This window comes from Eutrigla gurnardus (assembly GCF_963514095.1).
Source record: "Eutrigla gurnardus genome assembly, chromosome: 3".
Taxonomy (NCBI): Eukaryota; Metazoa; Chordata; class Actinopteri; order Perciformes; family Triglidae; genus Eutrigla; species Eutrigla gurnardus.
In genome coordinates this window covers 18,478,193-18,496,031 of record NC_139917.1, presented here as the reverse complement: position 1 = coordinate 18,496,031, position 17,839 = coordinate 18,478,193, and the positions used below count along the sequence as shown (strand labels likewise).

At 42.2% G+C, this 17,839-nt stretch overlaps 1 protein-coding gene across 4 annotated transcripts in view; it reads right to left on the bottom strand.

Moving 5' to 3' along the window:
* cnnm2b (cyclin and CBS domain divalent metal cation transport mediator 2b) overlaps positions 1–17,602 on the bottom strand; it is a 32,943-nt gene extending 15,341 nt beyond the window's left edge. For 3 of the 4 annotated variants that reach the window (XM_084005226.1, XM_084005223.1, XM_084005224.1), the window contains exon 1: positions 15,812–17,602. In XM_084005226.1, coding sequence (XP_083861352.1) covers positions 15,812–17,297 — 1,486 coding nt within the window. In that variant the 5' untranslated portion in view covers positions 17,298–17,602. Of the gene's footprint in view, positions 1–15,055; positions 15,097–15,811 lie in introns of all 4 variants that reach the window. The other variant, XM_084005225.1, reaches the window with a different exon arrangement.
* Between the last annotated feature and the right edge of the window lie 237 nt (positions 17,603–17,839).

The window sequence follows — 17,839 nt, the reverse complement described above, 5'->3', positions numbered from 1 at the left end:
CTTGGCAGCGAGCCACAGGGAGAGCGTGTCCTTGCGAGGACCAGTCGTCTGGGGTCCTATAAGCCACCAGTGCTGCCTGACATCTGGGGCTGTCTAGCTGGGCTGAGGCTGATTGCATGCTGGGTAGTCCAGCACACAGGCACACTGCACACATCACGGTCGGGGGTCAATTCACTTTCAATTTCATCCATTAAGTGAGTATGTTTTCTCGTGTCAAAAAACGTAACGCGTAAGTCATTAAAAGACGCTTGTGTGCTATTTCTTAATCTTTTACGGGAATAATGGTTGTGTCATTAGACCGGTAAATAGCAGTTTCACTTCACATTTGTAACACACACATACACAGAGGATTATTTTGTTTCCCCTAACAACAAAGCAACAAAAGACTCAGGTACCAGTAAGTGCTGAGGAGAGAGCCAGGGACCGCAACGCAACTCATGTGCATTTAAGCCATTTTTAAAAATGACTGAGTTCACTCCCTAATAGTAAAAATGTAAACCAGTTGGTGCCAGTCTGTGGACTATAAACGTCTGTACAAAATTAGTTTGAAATCCATCCAATGTTTGTTAAGATATTTTAGCCTAGAGACACACCGCAAGGATGGCTAAAATATTGGTAAAGCCTGTAAATCCCAGCATGTGTGACTTTAAATTCTATAATATGAACGATACATCCGGCTCCTTAATTTCAAGAGGAAAAAACACAGAACATAACTTGTGCCCCCAATGATAGACAGAGCCCTGCTACCCCAGTGTTGGAGAGCTTGATTGCCGATTGATGGCCGAACCAACAGACCATCTACCAGAGGCTGGGCGATATAACCTGATATAGGTCATTTCATAGCAATAATATATATCAAAGTATAGCATATTTTCAGGTAATTCAACAAATACATAGTCTATTTGGAAAAAAACCACATGGTTTTTCTACATGACAAATGGAATGTACTTGAGTATTTCCTAATTTTCATATTTATTTTTATATCAATTTACATGACATAGTTGTGTATCCCGATACATTGATATGTTATTTCACTATGTTAATATTCCACTAAATCATCATGTTGAACTATCGCCCAGCCCTACACCCATCCAACCAACCATCAAAGCCAAGCCTGAGAACCTCCACTCAGGCCTACAGAGACCGAGCCGTGTGCTCTTTTCCACCATTCCCAGCGTATCATGGAATGCAGCTTTGTCATATTTTTCCATAGCGAATTTTACCCTATAAATAGGCACGTAAGGCTCAGGGAGTTGGGCTCGGAGTATAAGGGGTCAGTATCTGTTGTGGACACTCATCATTGCCCTCCTCCTTGTCTTTCTCTCCCCCCTATTTTTCCAAATATTTGAGCACTGACAAATATAGTGCAACGTTAGGGTGATGGGAACCTATTGGACCGCCTTTCTTCTAAATCTACCTCCAGAGAAAGTTTCCAGCCATTCTGACCCATTTTTCCATTGACATGGAGAAAAACTTAACCCTGATGCGGGCGGCATGTCGTCTATTTAAAGCTTCTGCATCTACATAAACATCGAGTCTGAATACACATGCAACAAAATAACATCATTCTGTGTCTTGGCCTTATTATCTCGAGACAAGTGGAATCAAGTGGAATGTGTGTCTGCCTGCATGTTTTTGTTTATAAGAGTTCATATTTCCATGTCTGCAAGTATTATAAAACAGACAAATGAATGTACATTATGTAAATAAAGGAACAAATTAACCATATTCAGTCATTTGCTGTAAGGGAAGTGCAGCTTCTGTTGCTGCTGCTACTGCTGCTACTCTAGTTGCCTTATGGGAATACAAATATTTTCATGGTTTCCCTAAGTTTTTTTATTTTTATGATAACAATAATGTTAAACAAGAGTGGATAATTTACCAATGGGCTATATCACTCATTGGTTACATTTTGCCTTTCTCAATATTAAAAAATATTAAAAAAGATTTTATTATTTAAGACAAAGCCTTTTTACGTAATGCACCTTGCATCTATATGTGAAGTTGTAAGAAATCATGTTTTCTCCATCAGTTGTTGTTGGTGTAAGGAATGGGCCTAAATACTACGTGTCCCCTGAGGATGAGCACTCAGTTTGGCCCACTGTGCCAAAAAAAGGTTGGCTTGCTAGCAGTTGTGACACAATGTTTGTGCGTTCCCCTACACAACATTCTCACAAATTGCTTGAGAGCTCAGATTGTAATAGTCATTATTATTTCCCAACCTATGTAGAGTTAATCTCAACATGGCGAGGAAACTATTAATATCATATCCAAGACGGTAGCACTATGCTTCTTGTTGACATACTGTTGTAAATAAGTAGGGCTTCACAGTCTCAGGCTATATTCGAGTTACGGGCATGACAGCAGGGTAACACACACACACACACACACACACACACACACACACACACACACACACACACACACACACACACACACACACACACACACACACACACACACACACACACACACACACACACACACACCCACACACACACAAACGCGGTCACACACTCACAGTTCAGACAAAGAAAAGCTAAACAGTCCTTGACAAGGAATTATAGATAACAAACTACAGGTCTATTTCATATCACCACATTTATGTATCTTTCTACTATTGACTTTCTAATTTTACTAGTGTTTCAATTGTAAAACAAAAGAGGCACAATATTCTACTGCTGAGACTAAAATAACAACTATTGGCCTAGGTTTGTAATAACCAATGGAGTGAAATATGGTAAATCTCTGAGGTAGCGTAACAACAAATAAAAAGCACATTAATTAATAACTAACTAGAATAGTGTATTAGAATAAACAGGGATGGAAGAGACAGATACCAGCCTCTACACTGATGGTCGCCTGAGATTGTCAGGTTTCTCAGACAATTCCACGGCAGCGATTAATAGCACAAAAGTAAGCACTCTTGTTATAAAGGGGGTTATGGGAAATAGTTATTATGGCGCACCATTAACTCAGCTGCCCTATAAAGCAGACTTACTTCTGTGTGACCTCAACCAGCCTGGGGTTTGTGTTGAGCAGTGGTGGAAGAAGTACACCGAAGTACACAAGTATTAGCATTAAAATGAACTTGAGTATCACAAGTGAAAGTACTTAAGCAGAATGATAATTCTGTTATTGTGTTATAATTAATGATGGATTCATGTGTAGGCATCACTTGCAACTGGTAAAAGTGGGGCTGATTTAATTGATTATTCAGCAGTTTAATCTATAATGATAATCATAATGTAGTAGTTGATTCTATTTTGTTTTGATAATCTGCAAAGTAAAGTTATCAAATAAATGTGATGATAAGGATGATAAAGGATGTTATCACGCGTTGGGATAAAACACACTCACAATAATCGATCATAGTGAATTTCCATTCTCGGGATAATCGTATTGCAACAACTTGTGACTTGAAAAGGCTGTAGCTCACTATCATTGCAGAGAAGATAAATATAGAAAATAATTATATTTTTTTATATCTTTATTTGTGCAGGGAGACCTTATGATTCATGGTCATCTTACTGAAGATTATTTAATAGTTTTTGACTAAAAAAGCTCCAATGATTGTCGGGATAATATCATGAGTCGCGATTATTTTGGCCAGGATAATCGTTTAATGAAATTTTCACATTGTCCCATGTAAAGTAAAAAAGTTGTAAGAGTATCAGAAAATGCAAAGTACAAAGTGCTTCAAAATTGTACTTGAGCACAGTGACTACCTGAGTAAATGTGTGTGGTGACATTCCACCACTGGTGTTTAGTCAAAGTCATCGATGCTTCGGATCCTGATGCCTTTGGGTCAAACAATACAGTTAGCATGATACGGACTAATCAGGGTAATAATGCAGAGAAGTTTAGTCCGCTCACAGCTCCTAACCGTCATTAAGGGGCCTTGGTCACAAGATCACTTTGCTGCTACTAGCCAGTGGTGTTTCACTATACACACACACATACAGTACAGCCACACACACACACGCACATACATACAGTACAGCCACACACACGCACACACACACTGCTGGAATGACAGACATTGTTGTTCATTCAGAGAAGCAGCTTGCTGTCGTAGCTGGCTGCGTTTGTTGTTGAAAGGTCCCCTGGGTGGAGATTCCTTTGGGCCTCAGTCATAAGGAGAGGCATCAATGGGAAACCAGTGGGGATAAATGAATGGGCCTGTGGTCAGGTGCTGCTCTGTTATGTGAGTGTTGCAACTGCTGAATGGTGAGCACATCGCACAACGATGACAAAAACTGAGGTATTTTAAAGTAGCAAAAACATATGAAAGTAGAACTGTGCCCATTCGGATGCTTAGCATTGCGATTTCGTAGTAAAGCAAACATTGTACTCTCATAAACACTGGCAACTAGATTAACAGAGCTTTAAAAGGAGAAATCCGGTCATTTTTTACCCCCATCCCGACTTATTAGAAGCAAAAAACCAGACCAAAATTGACGTTGCGTAGCCCGAGATCTGTACCTGCCTGGCAGCCTTCCAGACTCGCTCCAATGCTAACCCATAGGGGCAAGTTTTATCTGCTTTTCTGGGCCTCAGAAAATAATTCCAAGACCTATGCAACACAGGTTGGGTCCGTACGAGACACAACAGCGCTCGTTTAGCTCAAATAGTGTGGCGAAACAATATAAATGTGTGTTTTTGCATGGAGTTACTCATCTCAAATCACCCCGTAGACATTAGCAGTAGATTGTCGAGCGTGCGCTCGTCCCTCCCAGTCACCGCAGAAACAAAAAAGTTTTCCTCGTAGTTTTGATTTTGTATCCATGAAGAAACGATCGTCATGTCCGTAATAAATCCATGAAGTCGTTATGTCCATATGCATGACTATATTACAACATAGCAACGATAGCTTACAGCTAAGCAGCAGCCCGTAGCTAAAACAATGCAAGTCTTGCGCAAGTTCCCGTCTGCCGTCCTCACTCTGGAGCTGTTTTCAAGCCAGTACAGTGACAAACTTCTTTCTATCGAACAGTGCCGTCATGTCCATATGACAGTGTAACTACATAGTAAGATTGCTTAGCCTTTGTGACAGTTGAACCTACTACAGCAACAACAAATCTCGCGTCTCAGTAGGGTAGTTGTGTTGATAGCACAAGTGGGAGTCGCGTCTGCAGACTGCAGTCTCTCATCAGCAGAGTGAGATCAAGCAAGAGCCTCCAAAGCTAGCTAGGTAGTACTTGCCATTGTCGCTGTTTTTCGACTCCAGGTGTACTCAAAGTGACCCTCGCACGACTGTCCAAGATTTGTCACTGTACTGGCTTCAAAACAGCTCCAGAGTGAGGACGGCAGACGGGAACCTGCGCGAGACTTGCATTGTTTTGGCTCCCAGCTACTGTTTAGCTGTAAGCTATCGTTGCTATGTTGTAACATAGTCATACATATGGACATAACGGCTTCATGGATTTATTACGGACATGACGACTGCACTGCTCGATCATTTCTTTATGGATACAAAATCTACGAGGAAAAAGTTTTTGTTTCTGCGGTGACTGGGAGGGATGAGCGCCGCTCGGCTATCTACTGCTAATGTCTACGGGGTGATTTGAGGTGAGTAACTCCATGCAAAAACACATAAATTTATGTCGATTGGCCACACTATTTGAGCTAAATGAGCGTCGTGTCTCGTACGGACTCAACTTGTGTTGCATAGGTCTTGGAATTATTTTCTGAGGCCCAGAAAAGCAGATAAAACTTGCCCCTATGGGTTAGCATTGGAGCGAGTCTGGAAGGCTGCCAGGCAGGTGCAGATCTCGGGCTGGGCGACGTCAATTTTTGTCTGTTTTTTTGCTTCTAATAAGTCAGGATGACCCTGGGGACAACAAACATGGGGTCAAAAATGACCGGATTTCTCCTTTAATCAATATCTTTCATCATCAGAATCATTTTGATTTGGTCGTGGGAAAGAATACAAGTTTGCCTGCTCACATGGTATATAGCATCTATAATCTAATCTAATAAGAAGATCAATATCAATCTCTTGTCTGTGCATTAAGTATAATATCAAAACAAAGAAACCAATCAACACCTTTAATGCTTAAGGTACTAACTATGTTGTATCTTGTAACTTAAAAACTATCTATTTAGCAAGTGCAAAATAGTCACAGCAACAAATAAGAAACAACATGTTAATTTGTGATGTGTCCTTTTACTATGGACAGAATCAGGTTAGCTCTGTACTTCAACCAATACGGTTAGTGTATGCTTTAATGTTTCAGTGGAATTTAACTACTAAAACAGTAGTGAACAGTTTTTGGACTGTGTGAGGAAGCCAGAGAGAGAACGCACGCCGACACAGGAAGAACATGCAAACTCCACACAGAAGGAACTCGAACCTGGAATCGGACCGCTCCTGCTGTGAGGCGACAGTGCTCACCCCTAACCGTGTAGCCCTCAAGGCAATCATTACAAAATTAATAACTAAATTCAATGTGTTATTGTCCTGTAGTTTCCACTTGTGGCCAGCGGTCGCTATTTCAGTAAAAGTCACAAAGTCATGAACACTGACATCAATACTATCGCCTCGTTGTAAATGAAAGTCAATAAATGTAATTTTCAAAATGTTAAACCATCTGTTTAATGAAATAGTGAAAATAACATTTTCCTTTATTCCTGTGAAAGCTATGCCAATATTTCTTGGTATAGGTCAAGTGTGTTGAAACATATAATACGTCAAATGAGTAAAATCCTGGTAAAATAAAAAAATAAAAAAATATTTTTTTCACAATACTTCTAAAAACAAACTTGAATATCACCAAAATCAGCAGCAATACGTCACATGGCTTTAGCGTCACTGCTACAGCCAAATCATTTGACACATTCTTCACTTGTGACACAGAAAGAGCTAGCTAATCAAACACCTGAAAACACACATTTTTGGCAGTGAGTACTTAAAGCTTTAAAACTCATAATTAATACCTCAATGAAAACAATTAGCCGAGGCAAAATCCTTAAAGCTAGAATGAGCTAAGTACTCTACAAAAACGCAGCCGTACTTTGTGCAATAAGCTTTGAGAATGTGTTGAGGAAAACATGAAACCTTCAAGAACATCCTGCATCCTGTGTTGTTTTTATTCCACTACTGGCTAAATTAATCACCAGGATGATCAAAATGTGATGCTTTTTTTTAACATCAATATGGACTCCGGTGGAAATATCACTTTTTCTTGAATCTAAGGTGGTTAAATCTCATGAACGCCCTGTTCAAATGATGACTACATTATGGCATTGCATGGTGCATGTTTAGCTGTAGACTTACTGATGTTGATTTTAGTTCTCACCCTTAAATACTGCTGTCAGTCAAGCCAGTCAACCAAACTCTATATCCTCAAAATGATCTGAAGTAATTCAGCAAAACAAACAATTAAAATATTGAACCTGTAACAGTGAAATGGCCATCTGTTTCTTTCAACATCAAGTCTCTACTGATTACTAATGAACAGTTAGTCATAAAATAGCATGTGGCTTTAAACACTTATCCCCAAAGGTCTACATTCTACAAACACTGACAGCTGTCACCTGAAGCAAGAAATCAGGACATCGAGACTCATTCTCACAAAACACAACTCCCTAAAATACTATAAGAAAACAACAAAATCCCCATCTGCAATGGTTGCAAACAGGACAGGAATAACAATTCAAGCTGGAGGGTCAGCTGTGGATGGGGTTAAGGTTTGGAGCCTGGATCTGGAGGGTCAGCTGGAGCAGTGGCAGGGGCCTGCAGACCATAGTGGGGCTCTACTAGCAGTTCCCCCCCTTGCTGTTAGCTGGGATACACCAGCGAGAGAAAGTGCAGGCATACTAAGAGAACTGAATGACCTAATAATACATCTGTGCATTTACAACAAAGCAGCATATATATGCAGATATCTGGTCACTATATATTTATTTCTGCATTTAAATGTCTCATCTGGGTCACATCATATGTAAGAAATACTTCTGAATTGGGTCATAAAAGAAGCCCATCTGACACTTTCGGAGTTTGTTTTCATGCATATTTTAACTCGCGACTAATCCTGAGTCATAATTTTCATGTGAGCTGTTACTTCCAAATGGGTTTTGTGTAAAAGCAGGATAGGAGTGACACAAAACTGAGGTGGTACTTTTCAGAAAGTCCCCAAGTGACTAAAATGTCTGCAACTATTTCAATTTGTAAAATGAAAGCAGCAAAAGCACCCCTTGTAATGCCTTCCATGTCAATGGAACTACTTTCAATACGAAGTGGCGAGTGCATTAATTAGTGTGTAACTACGTCTCTATATTCTTTGTTTGTGCTGTTATGTTGTTTTAACAACGATTAAATGAAAGCTGTGATGCAGTTATTCTTAATATAGAGATGATTATCTAAAATCCATGAACTCTCATGAATAATTAAATCATAAGGCATCATGTCGTGTCTGCAAAATCCTTTTTCTTGTTGTATTTATTATCAATGTGTTCGATGTGAAACGCTAGTACTGCTGAAGTCTCAGAAAAGTAGGCTCCATCAGCTGATTGTAAAAAGTGCTGGTGTCTTTCGGGCCTGTGAAGGGCCCGTCTTGGGCTTTTCCTGCTGCCAGCAAATGGAGAGACGGACAGTGTGCCCGGTGTTATCAATGAAGCCAGCCTCTTGGCTCTGCGGAAAGAAAAAAAAAACTGCAGCTTGGAAGGCGTCCATGGCAGGGCATTAGGCCTGGAGGTTTGTGTCGTTTGTAATTTATAACACTGAGGGAAATGGGCAAGAGGACAATATGGAGAGAAGAGGGAGAGAGGGAATGTGGGAGGAGGGGGATGGGACCGCTTGCTGCACAAGCAAGTGGCTCTGCTTCCCTGAGTGTGCTGCAGAGAGCCTGGTTACTAGGCTGACCAAGCTGGAGGGCTTTCTGTCCCTCTCTGAGGCACAGCCTGAAAGAGCCTTAGTTTTCCTTTTGCTCGAGTCAAAGTTAGACACAAACTATCTACATGTATGAACATACAAATACGCACGAACGCAGAGAAAAAGAATCATGGGAAGAAAGTCACGCTTGATTTAAAGAATAAATTAAATGTTTTTTTTTTTTTTAGATAAAGTGTTTTGAACGCAATGCATGGCAGCTTTAGTGTACATAAGATACTCAGAAGATGTCAAAGAGAAGCCGGAGAACTAAAATGAATGACTTTCATAAAGTATCACTACTTCTTTGTTTCACTACTGCGGCTCCGCAGCTCAGTAACTTAACCAGTAACTTAACATGACAGACTGTGAGGAAAACTGGCCTGATTTTCACAGCAAAGCTGATATTTAGAGGGCACTTTTGGAAACATTTCAGCCCTCACTGCAACATAGTGATCATCATCATCATTTTCTCCTCCTCCTTATCATCATACAGCGACACTAATAGCAGCAATTTCCCTTCATTTCATAAGAATGACATAACGCACAACACCCAAATTACCATGATAATATCTTAAAGACTGAACTGCCATCAGCACAACCATGTCTATGATGCTTTCCTCTCCGCAGAGACAAAAAGAATATGGCTTTTAAGAGAGTGTCAGAGTTATACGAGAAACATTAATTCAATAATTAGTGAGACAAGATCTGCCACTGAATGCAACATTTCTGAGGTGTCTTGTCAGGATGACGTTACAGATTATAAAGGGTTTTTTTTTTTTACTTCTGAGAGAGAATATTTGATGTTCACAATGCTGACTGAATGGTCTTGAATTAACTTTCATTGCATTATTTACTGTATTGCCCTTTAGAGCTCTGAGTTTTGCCATTTGGACGTTTTCAATCAACACTGTGGACGTCAACAAGGGTCTCACAACATGTTGTGAGACCCCTTTCAAGTGCACTTGAAAGCACAAAACCAAGAAATGAATCCATAATGTGATCAATATGGACAACTCAGAGATGCTCATTTGGCATTTAATTAAATGGGATATGTTTTATTTTCACATCAAGCAATAACCTGTCCTTCAAGCATTATGTAGTATTCTTAGCCTTCTGTTATGGTAATAGCTCTCCTATCATGTCATTTATAAAGTCTAATAATAATCTGTTAAAGCCTTGGTCCTATGTGATTTCTGTTTTTTCGGAAACAGCTTATTAAAAGGGACGTGGGGGTGGTTGCATTCTGGATTGCGTAATAACACATTTTCCTCAGTAGTGCATGGCTACAGATCCTTGGCAACATGTGCTGGAAGCAGACTCAGCTCCTTAACTACATCCACAACACAAAAGTATCAAAGCCTTTCTTCAGGAATAGGCGTCATCACAGAGAGTCTACCAGAAACAGTGAGTTGCGATGAGTCTACGGACAAGTTATTAAAAAGAAGCAAAGCAACAAAAACAGATTTTGAAATGGGTGCGGTATAGGCCAAATACTTTTGACCAAAAGCTGCATTAGTAATACAGAACGAGCTGTTGCAAGTACCTTTGATGAATCCTACTCACTTCCTGCCTACACTATTGGATGTAACTGGCTCCATCTTAGTAGCCATTCATTAGCGACCCATTGTACCTCTATTATAAGCAGTCTTTTGATACATCCCTGTCGCCGTATGGAGGCGAGGAGGCCAGATCACTGAGGTTTAGATCAAAAGTCTTACATGAAAGAAATTCACACAATTTGCTCTTCAAAGTGAGGTTTCAGAACATGCGATCTTCAATGCAACAGGGACCTTGTTGTGCTTCTTTTGAGACAGTAGCATATTGTATTTTCTGTCGCACCTTTTGTTGGTTGCACGTAGGTTTAAGTGGGACGAGTTCGGGGGCTAAAGCATTTTCCAACTAAATATAGCAAGCTGTACCGTGAACAACAAAAGCAGAAGAGGGTAGCACGACATAATGGCATAGCCTACCTGAGAACTATACACAAAGCAAGCGTTTTTACCATAGCATACACCATATTACCAAACAGAAAATCCATAGTGTTTTTGGTGTTAAACACGTAGGACACTCCACGGAGAAAATACATATAAACCAAAAGTCATAATGCCAGATCAGACAGGCTTTGGGAATGCACTGCGGCTAGATTCACACTCCTCAACTGTTGTACTAATCGGATCTTAAAAGCCTACTCCATGTTGTACCAGAATCTGAAGAATCTAGGCCAATTCAAAAGCCAGTCTTTTAACACAGTAAACTCAAGAGTTCAATACAGACAATATCTAAATCGCCAAAAGTAAATTGTGTGTTCATTTATTCATATCTTACATTACAATGAACAAGTTATAATTTGGAATATGAATATAAATCCACCGCTGGTCTCCATTCATCTTGGATCCATCAAACACATTTCATCACCACAAATATTAGTCAATGTTCTGTTATTGTGGGGTGCTGAAACAGTTAGGGATCATTTTGAAAACTCTCCTCAGTCGTGCACTCAAGGACACTCTGACATCCCAAGCTGGGCTTTCATGAAAAACAAACCAACAAAACAAACAACAAGCAAACATGTTGTGAATAGATACTGTACGTCTAAAATCCTGGAAACCTCAGAATATATTATATTATTATATAGAAAACAGTTTTGAAAAGAAATCGATTACGGACTTACATTTGCCAGGTGTCTGGAAAAAGTGAGTTCAACTGAATTCTATCACCACATGTTTGTTGGGTAAACAAGTTGAAACTGTTTGCTAATAAAGTTTGTTACAGCAACATTAGCATTTGAAGCTAGCCTGACTGACAAAAAGCACAGACACTTTCACTGTGATGGATCACCTGCAGTACTTCCAGACGTTTTCAAGTCTCTGCAAAACTGCGCTTTAGAAAACATGCAAAGCAACAGGTGGTCCTTTAAATTGAAAGCCATGAGTACAACAGAGGAACAGTTACCATGTAACGGGTTTCTACAACAGCAGTTTACGCCGCCTCTCTAAAAGTGTTGCCAAAGGGGTTGCATGATGAAAACAGACATAAATTACATCTAAAAAGGTATATTTCTTTTATAAAATAACTATGTAGTGAGGCTTGAGACCCAAAAGGCAGCACAGTTGAGTGGACATATGACAGCATGTGTTAATTATGCTTTTTGTAACATTTAGGCTACTTAGATGCAAAATAACATTCCATACAAGAAAATAAATCTACTACTAATGCCATCTCCTGTAACACTAAGTATCGTGAAATGCAGACAACCTTTGATTCGAGGTAATTAGTTGAGCGGCTGGCAGGCGGAATCTTGCTGAGTTCAAAGGGGTGTCCCTCATCAGGAAACATTAAGTGTTCTTACCAACATGATGCCATTTAATCCCAGCGCTTGTTGCAGCATTAGCACCAAGGGTTACCAGGCAAACACACACTATTTCCTGACATTTGCTATGATACACTCCGCACAAACATCCAGGAAGAATAACAACATTTGATGCAGACCACAGAACTGCTGTCCGCATTTCAACAAAAGCCCACAGAGAAAAAAGAGTGTCACTTTAAGACAAAGTACTGAGCAAAGAGACCGTGAAGGCTGTTGAATCTGAATTAAGCATAGATTGGCCTATATTGCAGCAATCGGGGAACTGGTTCAAGACGTGACAGGCCTCATGTAGGCTCGTTTACACTGGGGACCTCACTCGCCAATGGTGGAGCATGTGTACCCTGGGCTACGAGACACAGTTTGGGTCATTTATCATTAGATATTCATCGTTAGGTTTTTAGATGAGGCGGTAGTGTTAACATAAATAACAACATCACTTAAATAGCCCGTTTTAAAGGAGCAGCGTAACGACATCAATTTAGACACAGGGCTTACTAGATGAGGAGAACAGAGTCCGTGTCTGAATGTTAGCAAAGCAGCGAGAGTAAATTGGGGAAAAGGTCTCTGTGGCCTCTGTTGGGTCAAGTTCCAGTCCACTTCTGAACTCCAATATTCAAGTTAATCAAGTGGCCTGCCTCCCCCGGGGGCAGAAAGCACACATAACCTGATCTGAGCTCTCCAAACATCCATACAGTAGATAGCTTCCTCGTCTCACAAGGCTGGTTATACTGCATGTGAGCGAGTGAGTGAGTGAGTGAGTGAGTGAGTGAGTGAGTGAGTGAGTGAGTGAGTGAGTGAGTGAGTGAGTGAGTGAGTGAGTGAGTGAGTGAGTGAGTGAGTGAGTGAGTGAGTGTTAATTTTCCAGGAATATCACGCATAACTCAAAGTCAGAAGGGCAGCAAGATTCCGGTCTCTGACTCAACTGCTTGGTTTGGTCCCAAATGGCACACACTGACCCACTCATTAACCGGTAAACCTGCAGCGTGACAAGCAGCCCCTGGATGACAGTAATTGTTGCAATCGCAGACGGAGAGCAATTAATGAACAGGGTTAGAAGTTTCCAGAGGGGTGTCTGCTGGAATTAAAAAGGTCCCGCATTAATGTGACTACAAAACCCGACCTAGGGCCTGGGTGGAGCTCAGTAAATCATGCACATGTTGCACATTTTCACGTTGGAAGAAAATGTTTAGCAAATTCAACATTTTAAGCTCTCGCTATGCCGTCCTTTCTACTGAACTATTTGTATATGCCTTTACATCGCCTATAAATCCACAACACAAAGAGAAACCACCCCAACGTTTTTGTCACAGACTTCAGACGACCATACAGCTCAGCAAGCGGCATCAAATTAATTAACAATGACTTACAATACAAAGCACTTTGAACTGAGTTTGCGCTGCAAACAGAGCCAGATTGACGGGAAACTTTGACCCTGCAGCCGATGCTTATGACTTCCATGAGAGGCTGAAGGCGAATTCCCTCTGGCGCACGGCCAGCCGCAGAAAAACTCTGCCTCTAAAAACGGACCTATACGATGAACAGTGTCGGCAACATCATGTCAACATGCAGCATTTTCTCTTTCAGTGGTATGAAAGATTTCACAAAATAAAAACTAATGTGAGTAAACAGATAACACCTGAGTCCCAAATGGAAGCGGCTACCAACATCTGAAGTATTTGAGGTGTCAGTTGAATTGGTGTCATCTGGTGTCATTATATAATAATATGCTGTATATCTGGTACAGGTAAACACACTGATATATGCATTATACACAACAGCTTACATAAGTGTGAACAAACCTGGAAGACTGACAACATTGACTCTAATTTACACGTGAACACTTATCTAAATTAGAACTGACTTCATCCTGTGCTTGGACCCAGCAGAAGTTATATCAATATCAGGTAGCTATTGAGAGATCACCAGCGCACCTTCTTAGCCAGAACACACAGATTATCAGACCATTTTAAATATTATTGATAAATGACTTGAGGGCTGCACGCTGGTGTAGTGGCACTGGTAGCACTTTTCCTTTCATACCCAATCTATGCTAAACTCACAGACTCGCAGGTCAAGAACAACCATAATACTTAAGAAATAACATGTCAGCCATTAGGTGTTCGTGACCCATATATATATAATATATATCAGAACACGATACAGTTAAACTTCCTTTGTCTGGAAAAGATCAACATGTTCAAGAGAACCGATGTTTCCTGCTACTAGGGCATGTCTGTAAAACAAAAACAAACAACCCCCCCCTTACCTAGTACATTATGTAATGCTAATTTGGCATGGAGAACTACACCTAATTTCTGGTAATGGAGCTCAATGATTTGCCCTGTTTTCCTCCCGATGAATACTCTTAAAGTAACGCAATGCATGAATCATGCTTCTCCCTCACATTTTAAGTCTTGATAAATCCAGTGCTGTACAGTCGTGCCCACGTATCACTGTGTTACTCCTATAGCTGCATATCTGGGTATGAAGAAAGAACAGAAACGTACCAAATCTCCACATAATGCCAGGAATAACTTCAGTCAGAGGCAACAACAGAGAGGGGGGGTGGCTATGCAAAACTTCAGGTAAACCACGGGTGAGGTAAACATTTTTCTCAAACACCATGCGCATAGACACACACACACACACACAACACATGGGGGGCTCGAGGGTGTTAGAGGCTGTTATTCATTATCCACACGACTGCATTCCAGGGCTGGACAAAAGGAGTTATCGCCACCATCATTCAGAGGCAAGCACAAGAGAGGTAGAGAGGGATTTAAGCAGGTTCTCAAACAAGATGCCCCCACCTGATAACCTTAGCACTGCCGTTGCACCATTCCCACATGTCCTAATGCATTCACAAATCAGAGAGAGAGAGAGAGAGAGAGAGAGAGAAGAGGGGAAGGACGGAGGGGAAAGAGTAAAAGAGATTGAATGAGAGGGCAAGTAAGAGGAGGAAAGCAAAGAGGAGAGAGAGAGAAACCGTGTGAACATTAACAGTGAATGGAAGCGATGGAGAAAGATAACGACACCTCCTCCTCCCCTTTACAGGAAGTGACCAGTGAGGCTGTGCCAAGTGCACCTCACTACTGATGTGGCTGCTTCAGTGCTTTATGAAGCAGGCCGGATAAGAATTTCCCAAACAACCTTTAAGGGGAAACAAACTCTCCTGCCCCCTTTTGTTCCTTAAGATCAGGTGTTCATACATTTAGGATTCACTAGCACACCTTGACCTTTTGATGGGACAGAGGAGCACGGGCGTTTGGTGGAGATTTAAGGGACACACCGTGGCTCCTGGTATTAAACTTTATACATGAAAGAATCCACCTGTCTAACCTCCCTCATCCAATGGTGGGGGGTGGGGGGCTGGACAGGTGAAAGGCCAACCAGCTTGTCCAGTGACCTTTGACACTTGAGTCAAGAGAGATTAGAGTGAAAATGAGGAGTCTCTCCCTGTCTCTGTGACACCTTTACGTATATCGGCTTTTCATCTGGCATCAGAATAAAGAATGAATAATAAAGTGAATTTAGAAAACATCATCACTCTATCCAGCATGCCTCACCTTTTTTAAACTCCTCCAGCATCGCATCCAACTTGGTGTCGTTGAACACAAAATGCAACGGGTGGCTGTAAAACTTTGTGATGGTTTTGAGAGGGGTGCAATCGTCTGGGTCCACGAACGCCAGGTCCTTGACAAAGAGCAGGTCCACGATGTTGGACCTCTCGCCCTCGAAGACTGGGATGCGGGTGTAGCCGCTCTTCATGATCTCGGACATGGTGTTAAAGTCGAGGGTGCCGTCCCCGGGGATCATGAAGCAATCTCGCAGTGGCGTCATCACGTCCTCCACGGTCTTAGTCCTGAGCTCCAGCGCGCCCTGGATGATGTTCAGCTCCTCCTTCACCAGGTCGTTGTAGGGGTCCGTGACGCGCAGCATCTCCAGGAGCTTCTCCCGGTTGTACACGGTTCCTATCTCCTGTCCCAGAAGGTAGTCGAGCAGCTTGCTCACCGGGTAGGAGGCGGGGAAGGTGAGCAGCATGAAGAACTTGGTGAGGAATATGGTGTTGGCCCCGACAGCGAGGCCGTGTCTGGAGCAGATGGCCTGGGGCACGATTTCTCCAAAAATCACTATTCCAATGGTGGACATGACCACCGCAATCAACCCCGAGCCGGCGATATCATCCAGCAGGATGGTCAGCGTGGTGTTCACCAGCACGTTCCCGAGCAGAAGCGAGCAAAGCAAGTAATTCCCTTGGCTCCGGACCGGCTCTATTTTTTTGGCGTAATTCTTCTCCTTTTCGGTGCCGCAGTTCTGGACTATCTGGAGCTCCATGGGGTCCAGAGCCATGAGCCCCAGGTTCAACCCGCTGAACATACCGGACAGGCAAAGCAACATGGAGATGAAGATGACCTGGAGCCAGAAAGGCAGCAGAAACTTTTTCTCCTCCACCACTATCACTTTGGTGTCATCCCCGTCGTGGTAGATCCAGGTGTTCTCCGTCCACGGGTCGTGCATCCCGACCGCGGCCGGTGTCGCGGTGGCGATGCAAAGGTAATAGGATTTACTCCTCTCCGTCTTTCGCAGGGGTTTGACCTCGATTTCAACTATTCCGGATGTCTTTCGGTTCAGGATGATGTTGGGCAATATAATTATATCCGAAGTCCTAATGCCGCAGGGATGCAAGCCGGACGAGTCCTCTTGACTCTGGTTATCCCCAGAGGAGCTGTCAAGGCTCCCTACCGTCCGGCTCCGCTCATGTTCCGTGAAAGAAATTTTGGACCAGGTCTCGTTGTTGATGTTCTGCCCGTAAACCCTTAATTTAACCCGAGACCGCTCACTCACCCGCAGGTAGCCCCTATCCATGAAGGAAATGTCGTCCGTGTCCTCCAGTCGGAGCCCTATGATGACGGTCTCCTCGGACCCGTCCTTGCCACTTGTCGGGGTGACACAACAGCCAGTGACAGTTAAGAAAATCATCGCCAAAGCTCGGACCCGGTTAAGTGACGCCATTTTTGCAGCGGTGGGCGCTTGGGATAACGGCTCTGCCATATTGATAACCGTTGGCAACCAACCTCCTGAATGAAAAGGGCGTTTAAAAATCAGAGCCAGTCGGAGTCCGCCTTCATCTCCGCCGAGGGTTGCCGTGACTTGTGCATCGGGACCTGCTCGTTCCCACTACGTGTCCGACACTGATGACTCGCGAGCGCAGGCTTATGGGCCAACTCGTGCCTCCCCTGATGTCCCCGAGACAGGCGACGGGGCGACCAATCAGTAGAGGACGTTGGCCCGGGGGCGGGGCGTACGCAGCCTCCTTGGCCAATCAAATTCCAAAACAAGTGCACCTCATGTTAAGAGACAGTCGAGGCTCCACTGATTAAAAAAAAACAACAACATGTATCCTACTACAGGAGATCGCCAAACTTACATGATAAAACTGTACTTATCAAAAATATTACATATAAATGAAGATGGACTGCAAAATATAATGCAATGCAATATGACTGGAATAAATACTTTGTTACATTTCTATTGAGACTGGCAGGTGTTCATTCAACTACATGGTCGTTTTCAGGTACTTTGTGTCTTTTATT